General features: G+C 41.1%; 1 protein-coding gene across 14 annotated transcripts in view; it reads left to right on the top strand.

The window, feature by feature from the left end:
• Positions 1-18612, top strand: part of CADPS (calcium dependent secretion activator) — a 1592252-nt gene that overhangs the window by 1557801 nt on the left and 15839 nt on the right. For all 14 annotated transcript variants that reach the window (XM_078661538.1, XM_078661533.1, XM_078661537.1 and 11 more), the window contains one exon: positions 13436-13540. In XM_078661538.1, coding sequence (XP_078517664.1) covers positions 13436-13540 — 105 coding nt within the window. The remainder of the gene's footprint in view (positions 1-13435; positions 13541-18612) is intronic.

The following is an 18612-nucleotide window of genomic DNA, read 5'->3' as shown; positions in this document are numbered from 1 at the left end:
AGCAGGCGACAAAGCAAACAGCAAAGTCCTTTTACTCCTTTTTTTTAACAGCTAGCAGCCACTGCAGGCCAACCCCAGGCAGCAAACAGCACAGGGGCAGTATTACTCCACAGATTCTTTGGCTCTTCTCCTTGGCAAAGGTTCCTTTTGATTCCTGCAAGTGATCTAAAAGTATGGGGTCTTGGCTCCTCTATTTAAAGAACACAATCCTTTGTTTTCTGAAGGCAGAAAGTGTCTGTATTTCTCCAAAAATGGGGGACTGTAGGGCTTTTAATTCGAGGTCCAGCATTAGTGCCCTGTGAGATCCATAAAGCTAGTGGGATGCTGTTCCTCTTGCAGTGGTGCCTAGGAAGTTAAGATTAGAGGACCAACTACCATCAAGGAGATTGTGGGGGTAGAGGAGCTCTAGGAGGGAGAGGAATTCAGACAGGATCCCGCTAATACGGAACTAGGGTCCTCACACGTCCAGCAAGCTAGGTGTCATGCTTCATCATCTGGACCTGCTCCTCATTGGGTCGGCGCTGCAATACCCAACAGGCACCTACAAAGGGGCTCTTTGTTGGAGATCTTTTGTTCCTTGGCCGTTTGATGAAGTGGGGGTGTGTGGCCCTTGCAAGTGTAGATACAGTGAAGAGCAGTGGGTGCATTAAAAAAGGTTAGATAATCCAAATAACACTTTTATTCAGGCTGGTTATCCACCTCATTAAAAGCGTAAAGAATGGCAGCTTCCCTGACGTGAGGGTTCAGTTAAAGCTACGCTCATCTCGTGGGGTCAACATGTTTCTTGCCTTATGGTTATTAAAATCTGCGGCAATTCAGGACCTAGTATGTGAATAATGAATCTATCTACACTCAGTGGTGCGGCTAATAGCTAACTACCACAGACAATCACAACATCAAGCTTCTTCAGTAGTGGTGTTCGATGACCTAAAGAAAAGGACATGAAAGTATGTATAAGTTTTCCTGTATATTGTTGTAAACATCCATGTTGTGGTCACATAGTGTTCACATCCACACTCCTAATGTTTTCCTTTCCATACGTTAATAGAGAAAGTGTAACGCAAACTAGGCAAATAAAAGCAGTAGACAAAGTATACGTGAAATTGGGGGCATGACTTACAACCCCAGGTTCATATTAAAAACATATAGTTAGACACTACCCTACTATACATAAGAAGACTGGCTTATCCCTAGCAAAGGCGATGATTGTGAGAAATAATCATTAAAAAGAATTTTCATTAAAAAGAATCGCTAGAACTAGCCGGCAAACATACAGGGTGATGAGTGCAGGGCTGTTACTATCAGCGTGGTATGGCACATAAATGATGGAGAAAATGTGCAGTCTGTCACATTAAAGCTCACCTCCCACTCTCAGAAATGTTGCCTCTGCCGGTGCAGTGAATTAATCAGACACCTTGGAGTATGGTATCCTGAAAAATAAAATGAAATGCAAGAAGGTGGACAGGTCACAAGTTAGTGGGGCAGAGGTATGCGGTAAACCACCGTGTTAAAAATCTGTCCACTCTTATTCGCAAGCGGGTAGTCGCTAAGCAGCCAGCCCGACTCCCCCGTGCCAAAACCCACTAGCATGACATTGTGCGTGTATGTGGCCGCTCCCAACCAGTGGAAGCCAATGGTCGACCATGTGGCCACACCGTACAATGCCTGGCCTACCCCTCAAACTGCACCATGTGGGTCCGTGGGAGGGGCCGGTCAGGTAACAGTGCATGTGTGTAGATAGATTCAATATTCTTTCTTTGATAACTTTATTTCGGTCACAGTGGACCATAAAAGCACATGATAAAATATATAGAAGAATACATTTCAATATTAATTAACATAAAACGTATCACTAACAGTCACAATCATATATACACGCAGCTATTTACACTTTAAAACCACCCCATGTAAAAATCTGATTAAACCATTCTCAAAAGTTATCCGAAGTATACATTCGATTTAATCAATAACTAGATCACAATTTATTTCCTAAAAAAAATTCTACGTTTTAGCAACATACCGTTGAGAAAACGGGAGACTGCAAAAACGATCCGAGGGTGCGTGTCGTATTTTAGTACTCTAAAAGCATTGTCACTTTCTCTAAAACCCAGGTTCCTACAGATTGGTTTCACCCAACGGTTACGCACCGACTGGTATTCAGGCCAGAAAAAAAGGACATGAATTTCGTTTTCAAAGTGGTGTTTGCATGCTGGGCAATCAGTATTTTTGTTCGGGTCCCATTTACTATTAAAGGACCTGAGCAGCAAACTACCTATTCTAAATTGCATGTACAACTTCCTTGCCGATGCTGGTTAAATCCGGTCAAGGAAGTCCTCCCTTTTATACTCCTCTTTTATTAGGAGGAACTGGGATGTCAATCTACCAGCAGATGAGCTAGCGTGTAGAGCCAGTAAGTTATGCTGCCTGAACTGGTATACCAAATCCACCCTGGATAATGCCGGGCACAATACATCAGGTGATCCCCAAAGCTCTGGTAGGCCAATCCTGCCACAAAGTTCCTTGATGTGGATTAGCCATGGGATTTTCCTAGTTCTAATTACGGCCCACACTTCCCTGAACTCATTTCGGTAGGAGGCCAATTGCGGTACGGACCAAAGTCTTCTCCAATAAGTAAGTGGCCTTAGTGCCACCTCCTCTTCCATAGGTAGTAGACCTAGGTCCAGCCTAAGAGGTACTACCGGAGTGCTAACTGGCAATCCTAACAAGTTCCTCATGAATGAGTGTTCAACCCTGGTCAGACTTATAGGCTTAGAGTGCCCCCAAAGTTCCGCCCCATATATAGAAGCCGCTCTCACTTGTACTTTATAAATTTCTATAACTGGAGCGGCTGGTTTGTAAACAGATACTCTGTGCCTTTTTGATAGCCCGCTCACCTTTTGAGTTAGCTTTAAAGCGGACTTAGCTACTTGGGCATCCCATCCCAGGTGTTACTCGAGAATGATACCCAGATCTTCAAAGGTCTTTACTCTCTCTAGAGGAATGCCATTCAATACCGGGTTTGGGCGGGTCTGCCTTGGAGGATTAAAAATCATGAATTTGGTTTTAGATACGTTTATCTCCAGGCCTCTTAACGCACAGAAGTCTGCAAAGCCATCCAAGGTACATTGGATGCCCATTGATGTCCTGGATAACAACAGGGTGTCGTCCGCGAATATCAATGGGGGTACTCTACCTGAGGCTAGTCTTGGGGCATCAATATCCTGAATACCTAAAAGGTGATCTATAAGCCCATTGATAAATAGACTAAAAAGGGTGGCGCACCCCTTTTTCAACCGGGAAAAGGGCTGTCAGTTCTCCATGTTTTCTGCATCTAACCTGGGCAAAAGTGTCAGTGTGCAGCCTTATTAGAACATCCAGGAGGTATAGTGGGATACCAAGATCCAAAGGACTCCACAGTTTATCCCTAGGTACCAGATCGAATGCAGACCTCAGGTCCACAGAGATGAGGTAGAGGCTGCCACCCTCCACACTCACAGTTTTCCAATAAAGTACCTGAAGTCTGAATATCTGGTCGATAGTTGACGTGTTCGTTCTGAAACCGGCCTGGAGAGTACTCAGAATCTCGTTTTCCTCAACCCAGACCTGGATTCTATCCAAAATAATTTGTCCCATCAACTTCTGAGCTATGTCTATCATGCTGATAGGCCTGTAGTTTGAAGGTAACAGGGTATAGCCTTTTTTGTGGATGAGGACTATCACTGCACCACACCAGGTATCTGGCGGGTCCATCCCCATTAAGATGGAATTAAACAGGACACAGAGATAGGGGGCCCATATTTTCGGTTCTGACCAAAATAGGTCCCCAGGAAGTTTGTCAAGCCCGGGCGCTTTGTTGGGTAATAGCTTGACGATAGCAGATTCAACTTCAATGATGGTAATCTCCTGGACCCCCCCAATCGATACTCATGAAGGGAGTCCAGGGTTGAAGGAGCTAAATCATCATTGCCCGAGTGTGCATACAGGGTTCCGAAATGGGCTTCCCAAACTGCTGGAGCTATGTTAGGAGTTATTGCTGTTCTCTCCTCCCTTCCACCATTACTAACTATTGCTCAAAATGATTTCAGGTCCTTATACTGTAAAGCTGTTCTCAGATCTTCCCATTTATCCACCTCCCAGTTCTTTCTTTCCTGTTCAATCACCCGCTTGTACTGCAGTCAAAGTTTCTTGATCAGTGGCTTATCCTTGGCCTTAATAGCTTCAATTAAATCTCTTTTCTTTTTACAACAGATGGTATTATACCAGGGATGGGTCAGAACCAATATTTCCTTGGTACTCCCTTCCGGGTAAAACACCTCAAGCATCTTGAGGGACAGCTGATTGTGAATTTCGACAGGCCTTGTATCCCACCCAGCTTGGAATCCCAGCAACCCAGCCCCAGCCATTTCATTAAGATGCGGCACTACCTGCTGGTATATGTGTGCTAGCTTATTAGGAGAGCCCAATATGTGGAGCCACTTTACTCTCCGTCTGTTGTTGTGTAAAAGGAGAGGTTGTTGGACAGGGTGGGGCTCTATTGGGTTTAGCAGACCCCAGCTCCCTGGCTTGAGTGTCATTACCAGAGCATTGTGGTCACTGTCTATCCGCTGTTGGATCCGAAAATCCAAAACCCTATCCCAGGATCTAGATTCAACCATGATGTAATCTATGGTCGATGTTTGCCCTTCTCTATTGAATGTCGATAGGCCAGGTCTGTCAGATTTTAGCCTCCCGTTACAAGACCTCAAGGATAGTGAAAGAGTAAATGAGTTAATTTGTAAGACCAACGGTGTCCATGCTTTGACCGGTGAGATCAAGGGTTCAGGAATGTTCCAATAGTGGCTCTCAGTGTCTGGCTCATCTAGACTCAGGTTACTAAGGGGTTCAAACTGGCAGTTGAAATCACCCCCTATTATTAAAATATACTATGGGTCGAGATTCAATATGAATTCTTTCAACTGTTCAATAGCGCTAGACTCCTGCCCACTCTGCGTTGGCCTGGAATAGATATTGATCAAAGCAATGTGTTTTTTAACTGGAAGGGTTAGGAGCACACATTGTATGTCTAGTGACTTGGTTGGCAGCTGTTCTGCTTTGGCTCCCAGGTGCGTACCCACCCAGATACTTAGCCCCCCTGATAGTCGGCCCCTACCCCTCTTTGTGGCTAGTATATTAAAAGTAGCAAAGCCACTCCGCTGGTTATTTCCCAGAGCCCATGTCTCCTGCATGAGGCAAATGTCATGTTTGTCTATGAACAGACTGGGCATATCAGTTTGTTTTTTATCCCTGCCACATTCCAAGAAAGGATGTTAATGTTGCCATTTCCCTCCCCTACTGTAACCCTCCTGTTAATACTACAGCTGGTTGACCCGGATGGTAAGTCAGCCTTTTGTGTATGTATCCCACCCCCCTGTCCCACTGCTGTCCCCCCTCACCCTGTGTGCTCTACCTCTGGGCTCTCCCTTTCCAGGGCTCCTTCCCATTTCCTTTATTGCTGTAGATGGGGGCCCACCATGTCTACAGGTAGGACTCCCCCTACTAGTGCCCCTTGTTACTGCGGGAGTGCGCTCACCCTCGACAAAGCCATGTTGGATAATCTTACGCTTCATCTCCAAAAAGCCATTCCTAATATCTAAAAGGCTCTTGTTATCAACTTTGGTGGATGCGAACGATCTACACCTCAACCGTCAATCTACTGAATCCAGGGCACTGAATCTGTTGTTGTGGTGAAACATGGCAAGTGCCAGGGAGCAATTTTGGGGGCCCTTCCAATTGACATTACCTGGGAAGAAGTTACCACCCCGATTTACCTTATCCCCCCCACCTGCCTTCCCCATTTTGGATCAGAGAGTAATATTCACATATTAGGTCCTGAAGAATTGCCACGGATTTTAATAACCATAAGGCAAGAAACATGTTGACCCCACGAGATTAGCATAGCTTCAACTGAACCCTCACGTCAGGGAAGCTGCCACTCTTTACGCTTTTAATGAGGTGGATAACCAGCCTGAATAAAAGTGTTATTTGGATTATCTAACCTTTTTTAATGCACCCACTGCACTTCACTGTATCTACACACCCTCACTTCATCAAATGGCTAAAGAACAAAAGATCTCCGACAAAGAGCCCCTTCGGGGGTGCCCGTTGGATATTGCAGTGCCGACCCAGCGAGGAGCAGGTCCAGATGATCCGTCTCCCTCCTAGGGCTCTACCACCACCATCTCCTTGATAGTAGTTGGTCCTCTAATCTTAATTAACTAAGCACCACTGCAAGAGGAACATCATCCCATTAGCTTTATAGAGAGTGTCTGTACCCAGCTGAAATTAGTTCTGTCCTCACTGGTGCAGACCCATTCAGGTGAAATCTACTCCCACTATTCTAAATGCATCCCAGGTCTATTCAGCCCAGTCCTGACTTATCAAACATCTGGAGCTGCTGCTCCTCTCCAGCCCCTGTCATCCAAAAGCCAGACTTGCAATACACAAACCTAACATAGGCACACTGGATGGTTAGGCAAGAAAAGTCCTACTCTCTAAAAGTAGTATTTTCAAACACAGAATGTAAAAATTACCCATACTAAAAGATGCACTTTGACATTCTGAGTTCAGGCATACTAAACTTTATTTTTCTACCTTGTTCCCAGGGCCAGTTATGTTTATAAGATATTATTAAAAAAAACTCCTGATTCTGTCCTATGGGAACAGGTAGCCTTGCAATAGTAAAAAAAAGAAATTGGCAGTATTTCACTATCAGGACATCCCACACACATCAGGGCATGTCCTACCTTTCACTTACAATGCACCCTGCCCACAGGGGTACCTAGGGCCTACCTTAGGGGTGGCTAAAATGCAGAAAAGAGAAGGGTTAGGGACTGGCAAGTGTGTGCACTCAGCCTGAGGTTTTTGCATAATATGATGGATTTTGAAATAAAGAGATACTTCTTCACCAATGAACTGACCAGTCTTCATTATTGAACAATACACACCTGGTAGTGCACTGCCCCATTTTCTAGAAGTACCTCAATTCTGCCTAGCAGTAAGCATCTCCCAATGGCAGGAACAGTTTGTGCACACCCACTTTCATCACATCAACAAGAAATACAAAGGGAACACAGTAAAGAGGTGCAGCCTCTGGGGTCCGCCGTTGGTTCTTTGTTGTTGCTCAGCATTTTGTACATTTTGAGGTTATTGGATATTAAAACTTGTTGATCCCTCTCCTTTTTTGTTGTCTCGGATATTTAAGCCATTGTTTGTGCAGCTACCTAGGGATATCATGCTTCAAATATATGACTTTATGGTCGGCAGCTTCAATCACTTTTGCAAACACTCTGGGCACTCCAGAAGGGTTCATGATCTTCACTCCATTTTACTAACGACTTTGTGATATGAAACTTAGTTTAAAGTCCTAGTCATTACTTCTTCACATTAAACCTCATTCAAAGTTTTAGTCTAAATGATCAGATAAATCATTGTTAATATGGTGGTTATGGCAAATACTAACTATGCTAAATCTATCCTAAATGCGAACAACCCATGATACGTTCCTTTCTTGCCTCTTTCCTTCTTTATTATGTATGGTTGTATTCTCCCATCATTCTCCCTCCATTCACATTCCCTTTGTTTGTGTAATTTCCCCACCTAGTCTTCATGCCTGCACCCTCTTCTTGCCCAATCTCTATACCCTTTTCACAGTGGCTGTTCATGTATTTATTTCTTCTGATGCAAGTCTCTGTCTCGATGTCTCTTACAACGCATCACCAATTTCAGTGCCCCTTTCCTAGTCCACCCTTTGTGAAGCATTACAGAAGTAGAATAATTTTATTTTATTTAGAAAGTTTTATATAGCGCGAACATGACCACCGAAGGTATCAGAGCGCTTTACCGTTTATGCATCAAGAAGGGTACAAGCAAACAAAACAGAATCAACAAAGCAAAAAATTCACAGTATTATAATGTCCAACATTCTCGTGAGCCAGTCAGCTGGGCCACAAACCAGCAGCTATGGGCCCAGAATCAAATGGAGAAGCCAGACCGGGGCAAAAATTTCTTCATTAGGAGCCCTTTGACTTCTTTTTTGAAGAGGACCGTGGAAGGGTTCACCCTGACTTTGGGGGGAAGGGAGTTCCAGATCCTCGGAGCCATACCTGAGAAGGCTCCATAGTAGGTCTTTTTTCTTGAATTTATGTGGTTTGAGCAAAAGGGTGCTGTCACTGTTGGAGACTCTCGAACCACATGGGAGCTCCAGCTTCTGAGCAAGGTACAGCTGGGTCTTGAAGTGGACGGCTTTGTGTGCCATACAAGCAATTTTTGATTGTATCCGAGCTTCATATGGAAGCCAATCATTAAGTAGTGGTCTTTCTTATCAATGGAATTGCTTGCCAAAATGCTGGGCTTTGGTGTTTACTAAACTGTTACTCATCAGTAGTGGTGCTTGGACACAGAGGCAGACCTAGAATAGTTTGGTGAGGTGGTCGGGGAGGCCAAGTGAACGAAGACTGTATCAATGAGGATCAATAAGATGAGAAGGAGACCTGGTTCTACAGCAGGAGCAAATAGGAAGCATACTAGGGATAGAGAAGTGAAGAAGGCGCACTGCTGATAATAGAAGACTTCACATCATGATAGATACAACTGGAGCTTCTATCACTAATTAACAGTTTAGCAAATATACGTTTACATTTACTATAAGCTCCACCAGAAGTTCACTTATAAATAGACTGGAAATAATTGCTTCTATGACTCCTCTTTTTTGGTACATCACTGGTCGCACCCTCCCTTTACAAGAGATAATCTACTCAGCCACATTCTTTGTCTACAGCTACTTCGCATAATGAACAATCTTTGTTTCGTCAATTTACATTACTGTTTCCAATGTGTGAATTTCTTGAAAATGTGTAATAGTCATTTTGTTTGATTAGATTATTCCTGTAAGGCAGCTGCCCAAAATGACTACAAACGAATGTAAATTTATTGATGCAGCCTACTCCTCTTGCAGTCTTAGAACGGGTTCTTTCTATGTCTTCCAAATTTTATTTTATATGCTACATGTATTACGTAAACTAAATGTGTTTGTCTTTTTAACCAGCACAGATTGGTTGTGCTTGAAGAATCTTCTGTAAAGCTATTTTAGAGATCTGCCTTATGGTTCTGTGTTTTTTGGTATGAAAGACAGACGGCTCAGGTGTAGTTTATTCAAAGGAAGTCAGCGAGATCTAAAATAACAGTTTTGATTAAAGAGGAGAGGTATAAAAAGTAGTTTAAGTAATGTGATAGAATATTGAAATATTCAGTATGTGTGCCTAAAATATCTTTTGGAGGAATGTGTTTAGGGTGTGACTGCTGCTTTAAATGGAGGAACAGCAATTGTTAAACGTGAGTTCAGCTAATTTAAAGTGCTGGGAAAGATTAAAAATGCTTAAGCAAAGCAGTATTAAAGTGGGTGGAAAATAGCTTTTGAAGTTTAGACTGCCCACGCCCTTCAAACTCTACAGAATAAATGTTGATTACTTGCCAAATTGTTTAGGAAGAAAAAAGGCTTCTTTATTATCCTTTTCTCCACAAAAAATGCAGGCTTGAAAGTTTGACAACAATCCAAGTCTAATGATTACAGTGGAAAATGGTAAGAGGCGATGTGAAAAGAGGTGTTTAGTTTGAGCAATTCAGGTTTTGTCTCTGCCAAAAAATGAAGACGAGGTCCCTTTTTTTCTTGTTTTCGTGAAAAGATGTTGCAGCAACACAATCTACCGAGCAGTGGTGAGGGGAGAGCACATGAACTTAAATGGGAAACAGATGAAACACGACTGGATTTAACAGGAAACAAACTAAGTTTTTACCTATGCTTTTAAAGACAGAAGAAGAGCACTGCCTTTTGACTTCAGGGTATTTTCTTTTAAAGAAACTAACCATTATTTTCAGTGCCTCTCTGCATTCTACTTAATGTTATTTGTTTAGCATTAGGTAAGCCACACGACTGTTATAGCTTTGAAAATCATATACCCTTTTCTCCAGTGGAGTGCTTTGAAATACCTACTAGATGGAAAGCATGGGGGAATTAGAAACTTAAAATGTAAGTACATAACAAAAAGTAGCGAAATATAAATTGTGCATTTATACATCTGTAGCGCAAAGTTTTTTTAGCAGAAGTTAGTGGTGTCATTTGCAATGTATTTGTAGGCATCATTCATTTAATTCAATCAAATCTTGTCTCACTTTAATTTCTAAGGAGATTCCTCAGTAATTTTTAAAGATAAATGTAAATGTAAATTTGGCACTTGTAGAGAGCACTACTCACCCGCAATGGTCTCAAGGCGCTTGTACGAATACCGCTGTGGAACCCATCCTGGCTTTCCCTGTGAGGTGTCCACTACTGGGCACCCCCAAGGTGGAGGCCAGGCATCCTTAGCGTTGTGGGGGCCGTTGTGGAGATTAAGCAAGCTATTGCCCAGAGTTGCAGAGTGGGACTCCATGATTGGAATAGGCACCGAGGCGAGAATTATCAGGTCCGTGGAATTTTTGAGCCCAAGACCCGCCGAGGCGGGGAATTGAACCCTGGTCCCGGGCTAGACCTCCACATCAGGGTTTGCCGCTCTAACCATTGAGCCACACTTCTCCACTGGACACAAACTCTTGGGCTGTGCATGGGATCAGCTCCTAACAAATATTAAAGTACAAAATCATATCTGAAGTGATGGAAGGGAAGCAACATGATGTTAATTATTGGCCATGCCTTATAGAAGGCGCTTTGAGGAAATCTAGAAAAACAAAGATTTAAATAATTAAAAAAAAAAATCACAATTCACAATGAGGTTCAGTGACTATGTCAAGTGATGAGACAGCAGAGCAAATGTTTCTATACCCATGTAAACCCTTGAGTTTCTGCCATAATACAATCATGTATGGGAATGGGGCGATATATGCCAATGTGGCAAGTCATTCTCCTATCAACTCAACTCACAAGTAGACTACACAATGATATACCATCGAGTGTAGGTGCTTTGCATAAAGAGGTTGTGTTTAGGCCCTGCAGAAAAGTACTTCATTACTTTTCAGAGGTGAGTACTTCTAGTGCAGGTCAATTCTGTTGCTGCATAAAACTTAAGTGTAATGTTTTTACAATTTGAAGATTTGGGGTAATTTCTTGTATATTGTAGCTATGCCGGTCAATTTTGTACTGGTTATGAGCTATTATGGAGTGATTTCGGAAGTTTTGTTGTGACAATTGCCTCGATGGCCAATGCAAAACGCACATCTGCTGCAACCGATTAGTACATAAGACACAGTTTGCAGCAGTTGTTCAATACTAAGGTCGGTTGAAAGTTGGTTCAAAATTCTTCACCACAACAGCCAAATTCCCCAGCACTGGTGCAATTTGCATGATAAGGCGCGTAATGTTACATAAAGTACAAGGTGCACATATGTGTGATGTGGGCAAATGATTTGGAATGAAAAACTAAGAACATGAACCACTGTAATAAGAAGACCTGCTCTATTTTTCTGGTATGAATTCCTTCTGATATGGTGGCACCTAACTAAATGTGTATTGTGCTCATGCGTAGGCTAAAAATCTTTCACAGTCATATGTTCGATCTGCTTTATCGAACCATCTTTCAATTCATTTTTCTTTTGGGGGAAATAAAGACATGCATTTAACCCTATATGTGCCAGAAGCAAAGCAGCAATTGAATTATAATTTGCAGACATAATGTATTATTTCGAATGTATTTATCAGCCTATTTTTGCACTTATTTTCAAAGAGCTGAAACATATGCGGATTGCAAAATGCAAAGGGCTAATAAGTATGATTTGATATTTGGGTCACTTTGCACAATCATGTCCCATAGTATTACGCCCATGTACCTAGTGCCTTACATCTGAATTAGATGACCTTTGAATATGTTCCCTCGTTGCATATGAGGATATATCTGATAGTCCAACTGCAAGGTGTTTAATAAATCCATTGCAAATGTTTGCATTAAGTAGACATTACTGAGGTTATCCCTGTGTGGAGTTATTTCTAGACGACATCTAAGATAATAGCAAGTAGAGACTTGGCAAGGTAGGATCAATGTAGAGCACAACTGTGCCTTTTGTTTGTTTTCTCAGAACTTGATCATGTTGTGTTAGATTTCTATATTGAGTTGATTTAGCAATGCCCTTCATAATATGTTCTTATTGCCAATTTAATAAGACCAGTTAGAGGATTCTGCCTAAAAAGTGTATCTACTTTTTGTAGATAAAAAATATTTGGTTGTGATAAATGCCTATTTTTTTCAAATGAGAATTTGGTCACATGAGTGATTTTTGGTAGTTTTTTTTTTAATAATGTTTAGTGACTTACAACATACATAAATATACAAAACAATGTCTGCTTCTGTTACGTATTGATACATCAATTATATATATTCACTTACACATCAGCTGCTTTTTCATTTGCCGACTGTGCGGCAGATGTCTCGTGTGTGTGCATGTTTTAAGTGCATTATTCATTGTCTCTGAATTCTACCTACTGTGCAAAATGCCTCCTCATTTTATTCCAGCGATTTAATTACTGCTGCTCAAATTAACGCAGTCTAGTGCAGCTCGCGATGTTTAGTGCTGACGCTTTCTAGCACTGTTCATATTTCTCTTATGAATATATGAACAGTATTTAAAAATCTCAGCACACCAGAGACTTCCTGCTCCGCAGGGGTGGCAGTCTGCAATGACACAGCTTCGAGCATTTTTCACAGACAAGAGGCAAAACGCTGCCGCCTGAAGGGGAAGTATGATTTCCAACAGCTTGAAGTGAGCTCATTTGTGGCTGCCTCTTCATTTTCTCTGTTATTTTGGGATAAAATTATCTCATATACTGTTGCCAAGAGAGGTCAAGCGTTCTTGTTTGCCGGTTGATTTGCAGCACTGAAAAAATGTTGCGTTGGTTTTATTAAGGTTGCTATTTACAATCATTTTACTTCCACAAGTGCTTAATATGATAAGCTCCCCAAATTTGCAAACTGATGGTAAGATCCTGTACGGTAATTCCACGCAGTACAGCCATTGGGTGGCAAGCGAGGTCTGAAAGTGGGTTCCATTGGCAATGGATATAAAATGGCTTCCTGCTATAATACTACATGAGTATGCTAATTTATTAACCTGATGGTGGTACGCCAAGACCTTGGCTTTGGTAGGAATTGAAAACAATGCAAGCCTGTTAGCCTGACATTGATGTCACTGGCCGTGGTGATGGGTAAAAGTTGACTGAAAAGGCTGTGGATGGAGGAGGTTGACCAGACTACATAAAATATATGTGTCACTCAACACCATGAAAGCAATAGTTGGTTGCAATAGCATAGGTTGGTAGTTGCCTCTCCTGAGTCCATGTGGCATCCACCATGTGATGTGCTTGTTGCATGTATTTTGTTACGACTTGCTTGCTGGAGAACTTTTGTCTCTGTTTCAGCAATGGTACACCAGCTCGATGAATGTCGTGTGCACCTGGCTGACGGATCGGATGGACCTGCAGCTACACATCTATCAATTAAAAACCCTCATTAGGGTAGTTAAGGTAATACTTCTTTCTTCACAGTTTACGTATGCTGTCTCTCAAACAATGGGTACTTATATAGTGTGTTTTTGATTGGACTGTCCACAAATAACAGTGCTCAAGATAAACTAATAAAAGAGATTGGGTGAGAAGGAGACAATAGTACACCACATAAGTATATTAACAAAGAGGAGGAAACAAAATGTTTTTTAATGCCCGCAAAGTTGACACCCTAAGGCTTATTGTTCTTGCACAACACTCATCATGCATATATTGTTCGTATATTAAGTGAAGTTTTTGCACTAGTTACCTTTTTGCTACAGATGGGTGCTTAAATAGACTATTAGTTTTAATGTTAACCGAAAAACCAAAAATTCCAGAATATTTACTACCACAAAATTGCCAAATTAATTATATATGGGTAAATATAGATTTGCTATTCTTTGCGCCACATTTATGTACCATTACATAATATATATTGCCAAAGTACGTAAATGGGGAATTAAGTATATTAAATCTCCACATATCTTTATACCCTCACCTTCACTACTTAATTGTCATCGATTTCCTCAAGTCAATAATTTGTAATTTGATAACTTTGACTTTGATATTCTGATATACAGCCCTACAAATGTGTGTTGTGATATTGACATACCACCAGATCCAAATATATAACTTCTAAATGCTCTGTCTTTTTAGGAAAACCTTGTTCTTTTATTAAATAGCATGTTTCCATGTGAAAGAAAACGAAGCAGCATGTTGATGATTGCTGTTTTTCCCCTCCAAGCTACTTATATTTAAATCTGTTCTGTGATCATTATAGAAATGCAAATCAATATTGTTCTCGTAGTTAATTGAAGTAGTACATTTTACAATGGGTGAATACAGAGAGCTAGAAGAGATCACAAAGGCGAGATAACATACCCTAAAAGGACATTTGTATCCCTGTGTGTGCGTGTCTTGGGCTAATGATAATTATTTCAGTGTGAAATCACAGGGCTTTGCGTGATACGCAGTAGGGAGCTAAACAGGTTTGTGATCATTTAAACTTATAATTTGGTGCTTTTACAATACTTTTAAAATTTTTATACTAGGTTATAGAAACAGCAAGTACACTACCTAGGAAATGTAATACATGCTATTCTATATATATATTTACAGTTGCCACCAACACAGCATGTCTAAATTTGCTGTTTAATTCATTATACATTTTCTTCTGTATTTACTTTTAAAAAAGGACTTTCTTTTAATTACTTCAGTCGTAAAATGTATCCATTTTACAAAGAGGAATTTGATCGAATTATTCAACCAAAGGTTAGACATGCTAGAACCGTGAAATACTTAGAAGGCAGACAAAAACAAAAAAGATAAGGCAGATCAAACTCTTGATGACTTGAGGTTCCATTGATATTTGTGCGAGATTAAGATAACATTAATAACTGATACAGAGGATTACCTAAAATCTAGTGTGTGTGTGTGTATTGTGTATATATGCACTGCTCCACAAGATATTGATGTATTAAACTCCTGCATATATCAACTAGCTCTCTCATGTTATTAGATGTTAACCTGTGTGTTTGTTTATCTCATATATTTCACATTTTACCATCGAAAAGGCTGCAAAATTATGATTAATATAATTTAGCTGATTTCACTTATGTAGAGAATATGTTATGGAGGTGGCTCGCGGGAGGGCGTGTTGCCTGTGTGACCCTTCTCCTGCACTTCCATGATGGCAAGAGCTGTGCATCAGCAGGAGCCCTCCACTTAAAACTCGTAAATGCAGCTGAAGTTACCCAGAATAAGAGAATGACGTCCATGAAACCAGCTCATAGCATCCCTGTAGAGTCTTCAGCAAGAATGTTATTGGCAGGGGGTGGAGGGGAGCCGGAAGGCCCGTTTACCGCGCCACCTGCCCGCCAGAAGGTGCGAGGACTATGATCACACACAAGAGGTGGGAGAGGATGAGTGGTCATATTGCCAATCAGCCAATGGATCATGTGACCTGCCTGTAGCCCACAGCAACTATGGCTTCAGGGAACCGTGAGGGCTTAACTATGATTTCAAGATGTTTTGCTTTTTCCCAATATGGTAGAAGGACGCCAGGAAAAAGAGCATTCTTTCCCGGGTTAGTTATGTGCTTTCAGCTTGATTTCTTCCTTGGAAGGTACCGTTTATATCAGTGGTGCTATCCATTTGATATTCTTAGTACAGATGGCATTGCTGCTGGATTTTGTGAAGTGGTGCAGAATAAGGGAGTAAACCCACATATGTCTAATAAAAGGAGAAATTGTTTTGATGACCGAGTCGACTCTCAGACTCGCAGAGTGGCAAGCATCCAGTGACATTAGGCATGGGTGAAGTGCTGCACCAGACGGTGTCAGACTGTGTTCTCAGAGCAAATCCTTTTAAGGCCACTGGAGTCTCTTACAGACATCGAGCTACGGGTTTAAATTTGCTAACTTTGTAATACATAGCGACTTTCTCTATATTACACTTGACTCCCTGGGTAAACAAGCAGTGCAGGGCTTAATTTAAGATTTTAAGAACGGTGTATAGGAAGAGTCAAGGTACAGTGGACAAAGACCTTTCCTAATCAAAAAAAGTACAGATTTTTTGGTTGTTTACATTTGGTAAAAAATGTATATCCTAAAATCTAGTAGGAAGTTGAGAGTTCTGCCTGGAGTACAGAGCTATATTTCACCTTCCAACTCCCCCCGTGTTGGGCAGGTTAAAACAGTCTACTTCAAATTGATTTAAGCACGAACATCCAATAATTGCCTAGGAAAATGTGCTCGGCAGTAGAGCTTTTGTTTCTGACATGCACTCCTCCTTCAAAGAAAGCGTGAATCTCTCTCATTCTATTGAACATGTTAGTACAGCTAGTAATGCATCCAGATCAGTTCCTTTCAATTTCCTAATCATTAGCTGACTTAATTTTCAGTTCTCACCTACAGACAGGTAGGCAAAATACCTATGGAAGCCAATCTGAATTTAGTGTGGGCTTTGGGTTTGCTCCTTGCTCATGAGTACATAGCACTCTTTTAAGTCCTAGTTACTTTCTCTTGATTCAATGACTTTTCTCCTTATTCTTGTGTTTGACATGGCCATGGAGCATTAAGGTCTCACTGTGTTTTGACTGAATAAGTTGAATCTTTCCACTAATGATGTCGGGACTTTCCTTTTTTTCTAATTTAAATATTTTTATTTCATCACCAACATTAATTATACCTACATTTCATGAGGTTTTTCCACAGATGGAGACAATAAATATACAATATAGCATAATAGAATATCGATAATAAATTTAAAAAGCAAAGAGCATCTTATCATCATATTGGATTAAAAAAAGCACCTTTATACCTACATTCATTGCTGAATTATCAGCTACGATCGAGGACCGCATCTTTCCTCCTTCTAGCTATATATCAGGGCCCAGATATATTTCCCTAGTTGTTTTGCTTTTCGGCCCTTTATTTCATACACCCCCTTTTCTAAATTGAAGATAGCTAATAGCCTCCCTAACCATTGCTGAAAAGTAGGAGCCAGAGGATCCCGCCATGCCGATGATATACAAATTCTGACCACTACAATACCCAGAAATAGGAAATATTGATGTTCCTCCGGTATTTCATTATTACTAACCCCTAGTAGCATTAGTTCTGCAGTAAGCCTTATCTTTGTTTTCAGCGATTGGTCTAGAAACATTTCTATTTCCCTTATCAGAATTTCTAACCTGGGGCACATTGCGAACATATGTACTTGGTTGGCTTAATTACTGCTACAGCGGGGGCAGATGATCCCAACTAGCCCCTCCCTCCCCCCATGGAGCTATGTTTGCTGGGGTGTAGTATAATACAAACAACGTTTTGTAGTGTTGTGCTTGTAGTCCGGCCGAGCCCAAAATCTTCCTTCCAAGTTCCATGGAGTCTAAAATGCTACCATGATCTATACCTAGTCTTTGTTCCCACTTTGCTCCTTACTTTTCAAGGGTGTCTTGGCTGTACTAGGATCGTTTTGAATAAATGTTCCTAATGGTACAGCCTGTTTTGCCCCTAACCACCTACATGATCCTATTTTTATTGAAGCCTTTTATCCCTCCTTTTTTCTTAGTTAAATAGCTTTGTATTTGTAGGTACTTAAAAAACCTTTCCTATATATTCCAAATTTAGTTTGGATATCACTAAATGGCTGAAACCCATTTGAATCCTTATGATCCCCTACCAACCGAATACCCGCGTCCTCCCATCTTGCCATATTATCCTGAAAAATTCCTGGGTACACGTGTTCCTAAAAAGTTGAGTGTAGAAGTTCATTCTACAAAGTCCCATTTTTCTTTTAAAGGTGAACCATAACTGAAAAGCTGTTGATGAAGTTTTAAATCTGACTTTTTTTGTAATAGTTGGGTTCGCTATATTTCAGAAAGCAACCCTGAGTAGTAGTTCATAAACGTTTGGTGACCCAATTTGACTCCACCTGCCTTCCCTTTCATCAACCCCCAAATGTATTGTAAAGCTGCAGCCTAATATTAATGTCTAAGATTAGGCACCCCTCTCATCCACTCTCTCGTGCTAGTGTTAACATTTTTCATGCTCTCCTAGTCTTCCCATGTGCCTAGATAAATCTATTAAACATATTCTCCAACCCCTTAAACCAATGCTTTTCAAATTCCAGGCATATGGCCATAAAGAGATATGAAAACTTGGGCAAAAAGTTCATTTTAATTATATTACACGGACCGACAATAGAAAGATGGAGATTGTGCAGCCTGTCGAAGTCCTTTTTTCCTTTCTATATAGCTGGAGCTATGTTTACCTCTACTTTTTGATCAAGCTCTGAGGTGATATTTATCCTTAAATAGGTGGCTGCCTGGGTCACCCGTTGATCCTCCAGATCAATTAAGTCATTTATGCCTATCTGGTTTTTTTGCTGGGTGAGCAAATACCAAGAGATCTTCTTGAATGTCAGAGCTTCCTCCCCTATTAATACAAGTGCTGCTTGGAATCAGGTGTGACAACTGCCAGATCATCGGCATATGGGAGGATTTTGGTTTCTCGTTCCTGAAATCATCCCTGCCTAGTCCCCCTTGCTAT

Source organism: Lissotriton helveticus, chromosome 9, assembly GCF_964261635.1.
Source record: "Lissotriton helveticus chromosome 9, aLisHel1.1, whole genome shotgun sequence".
Taxonomy (NCBI): Eukaryota; Metazoa; Chordata; class Amphibia; order Caudata; family Salamandridae; genus Lissotriton; species Lissotriton helveticus.
The sequence above is the reverse complement of the archived record's forward strand: the minus strand, read 5'-3'. Positions and strand labels throughout refer to the sequence as shown.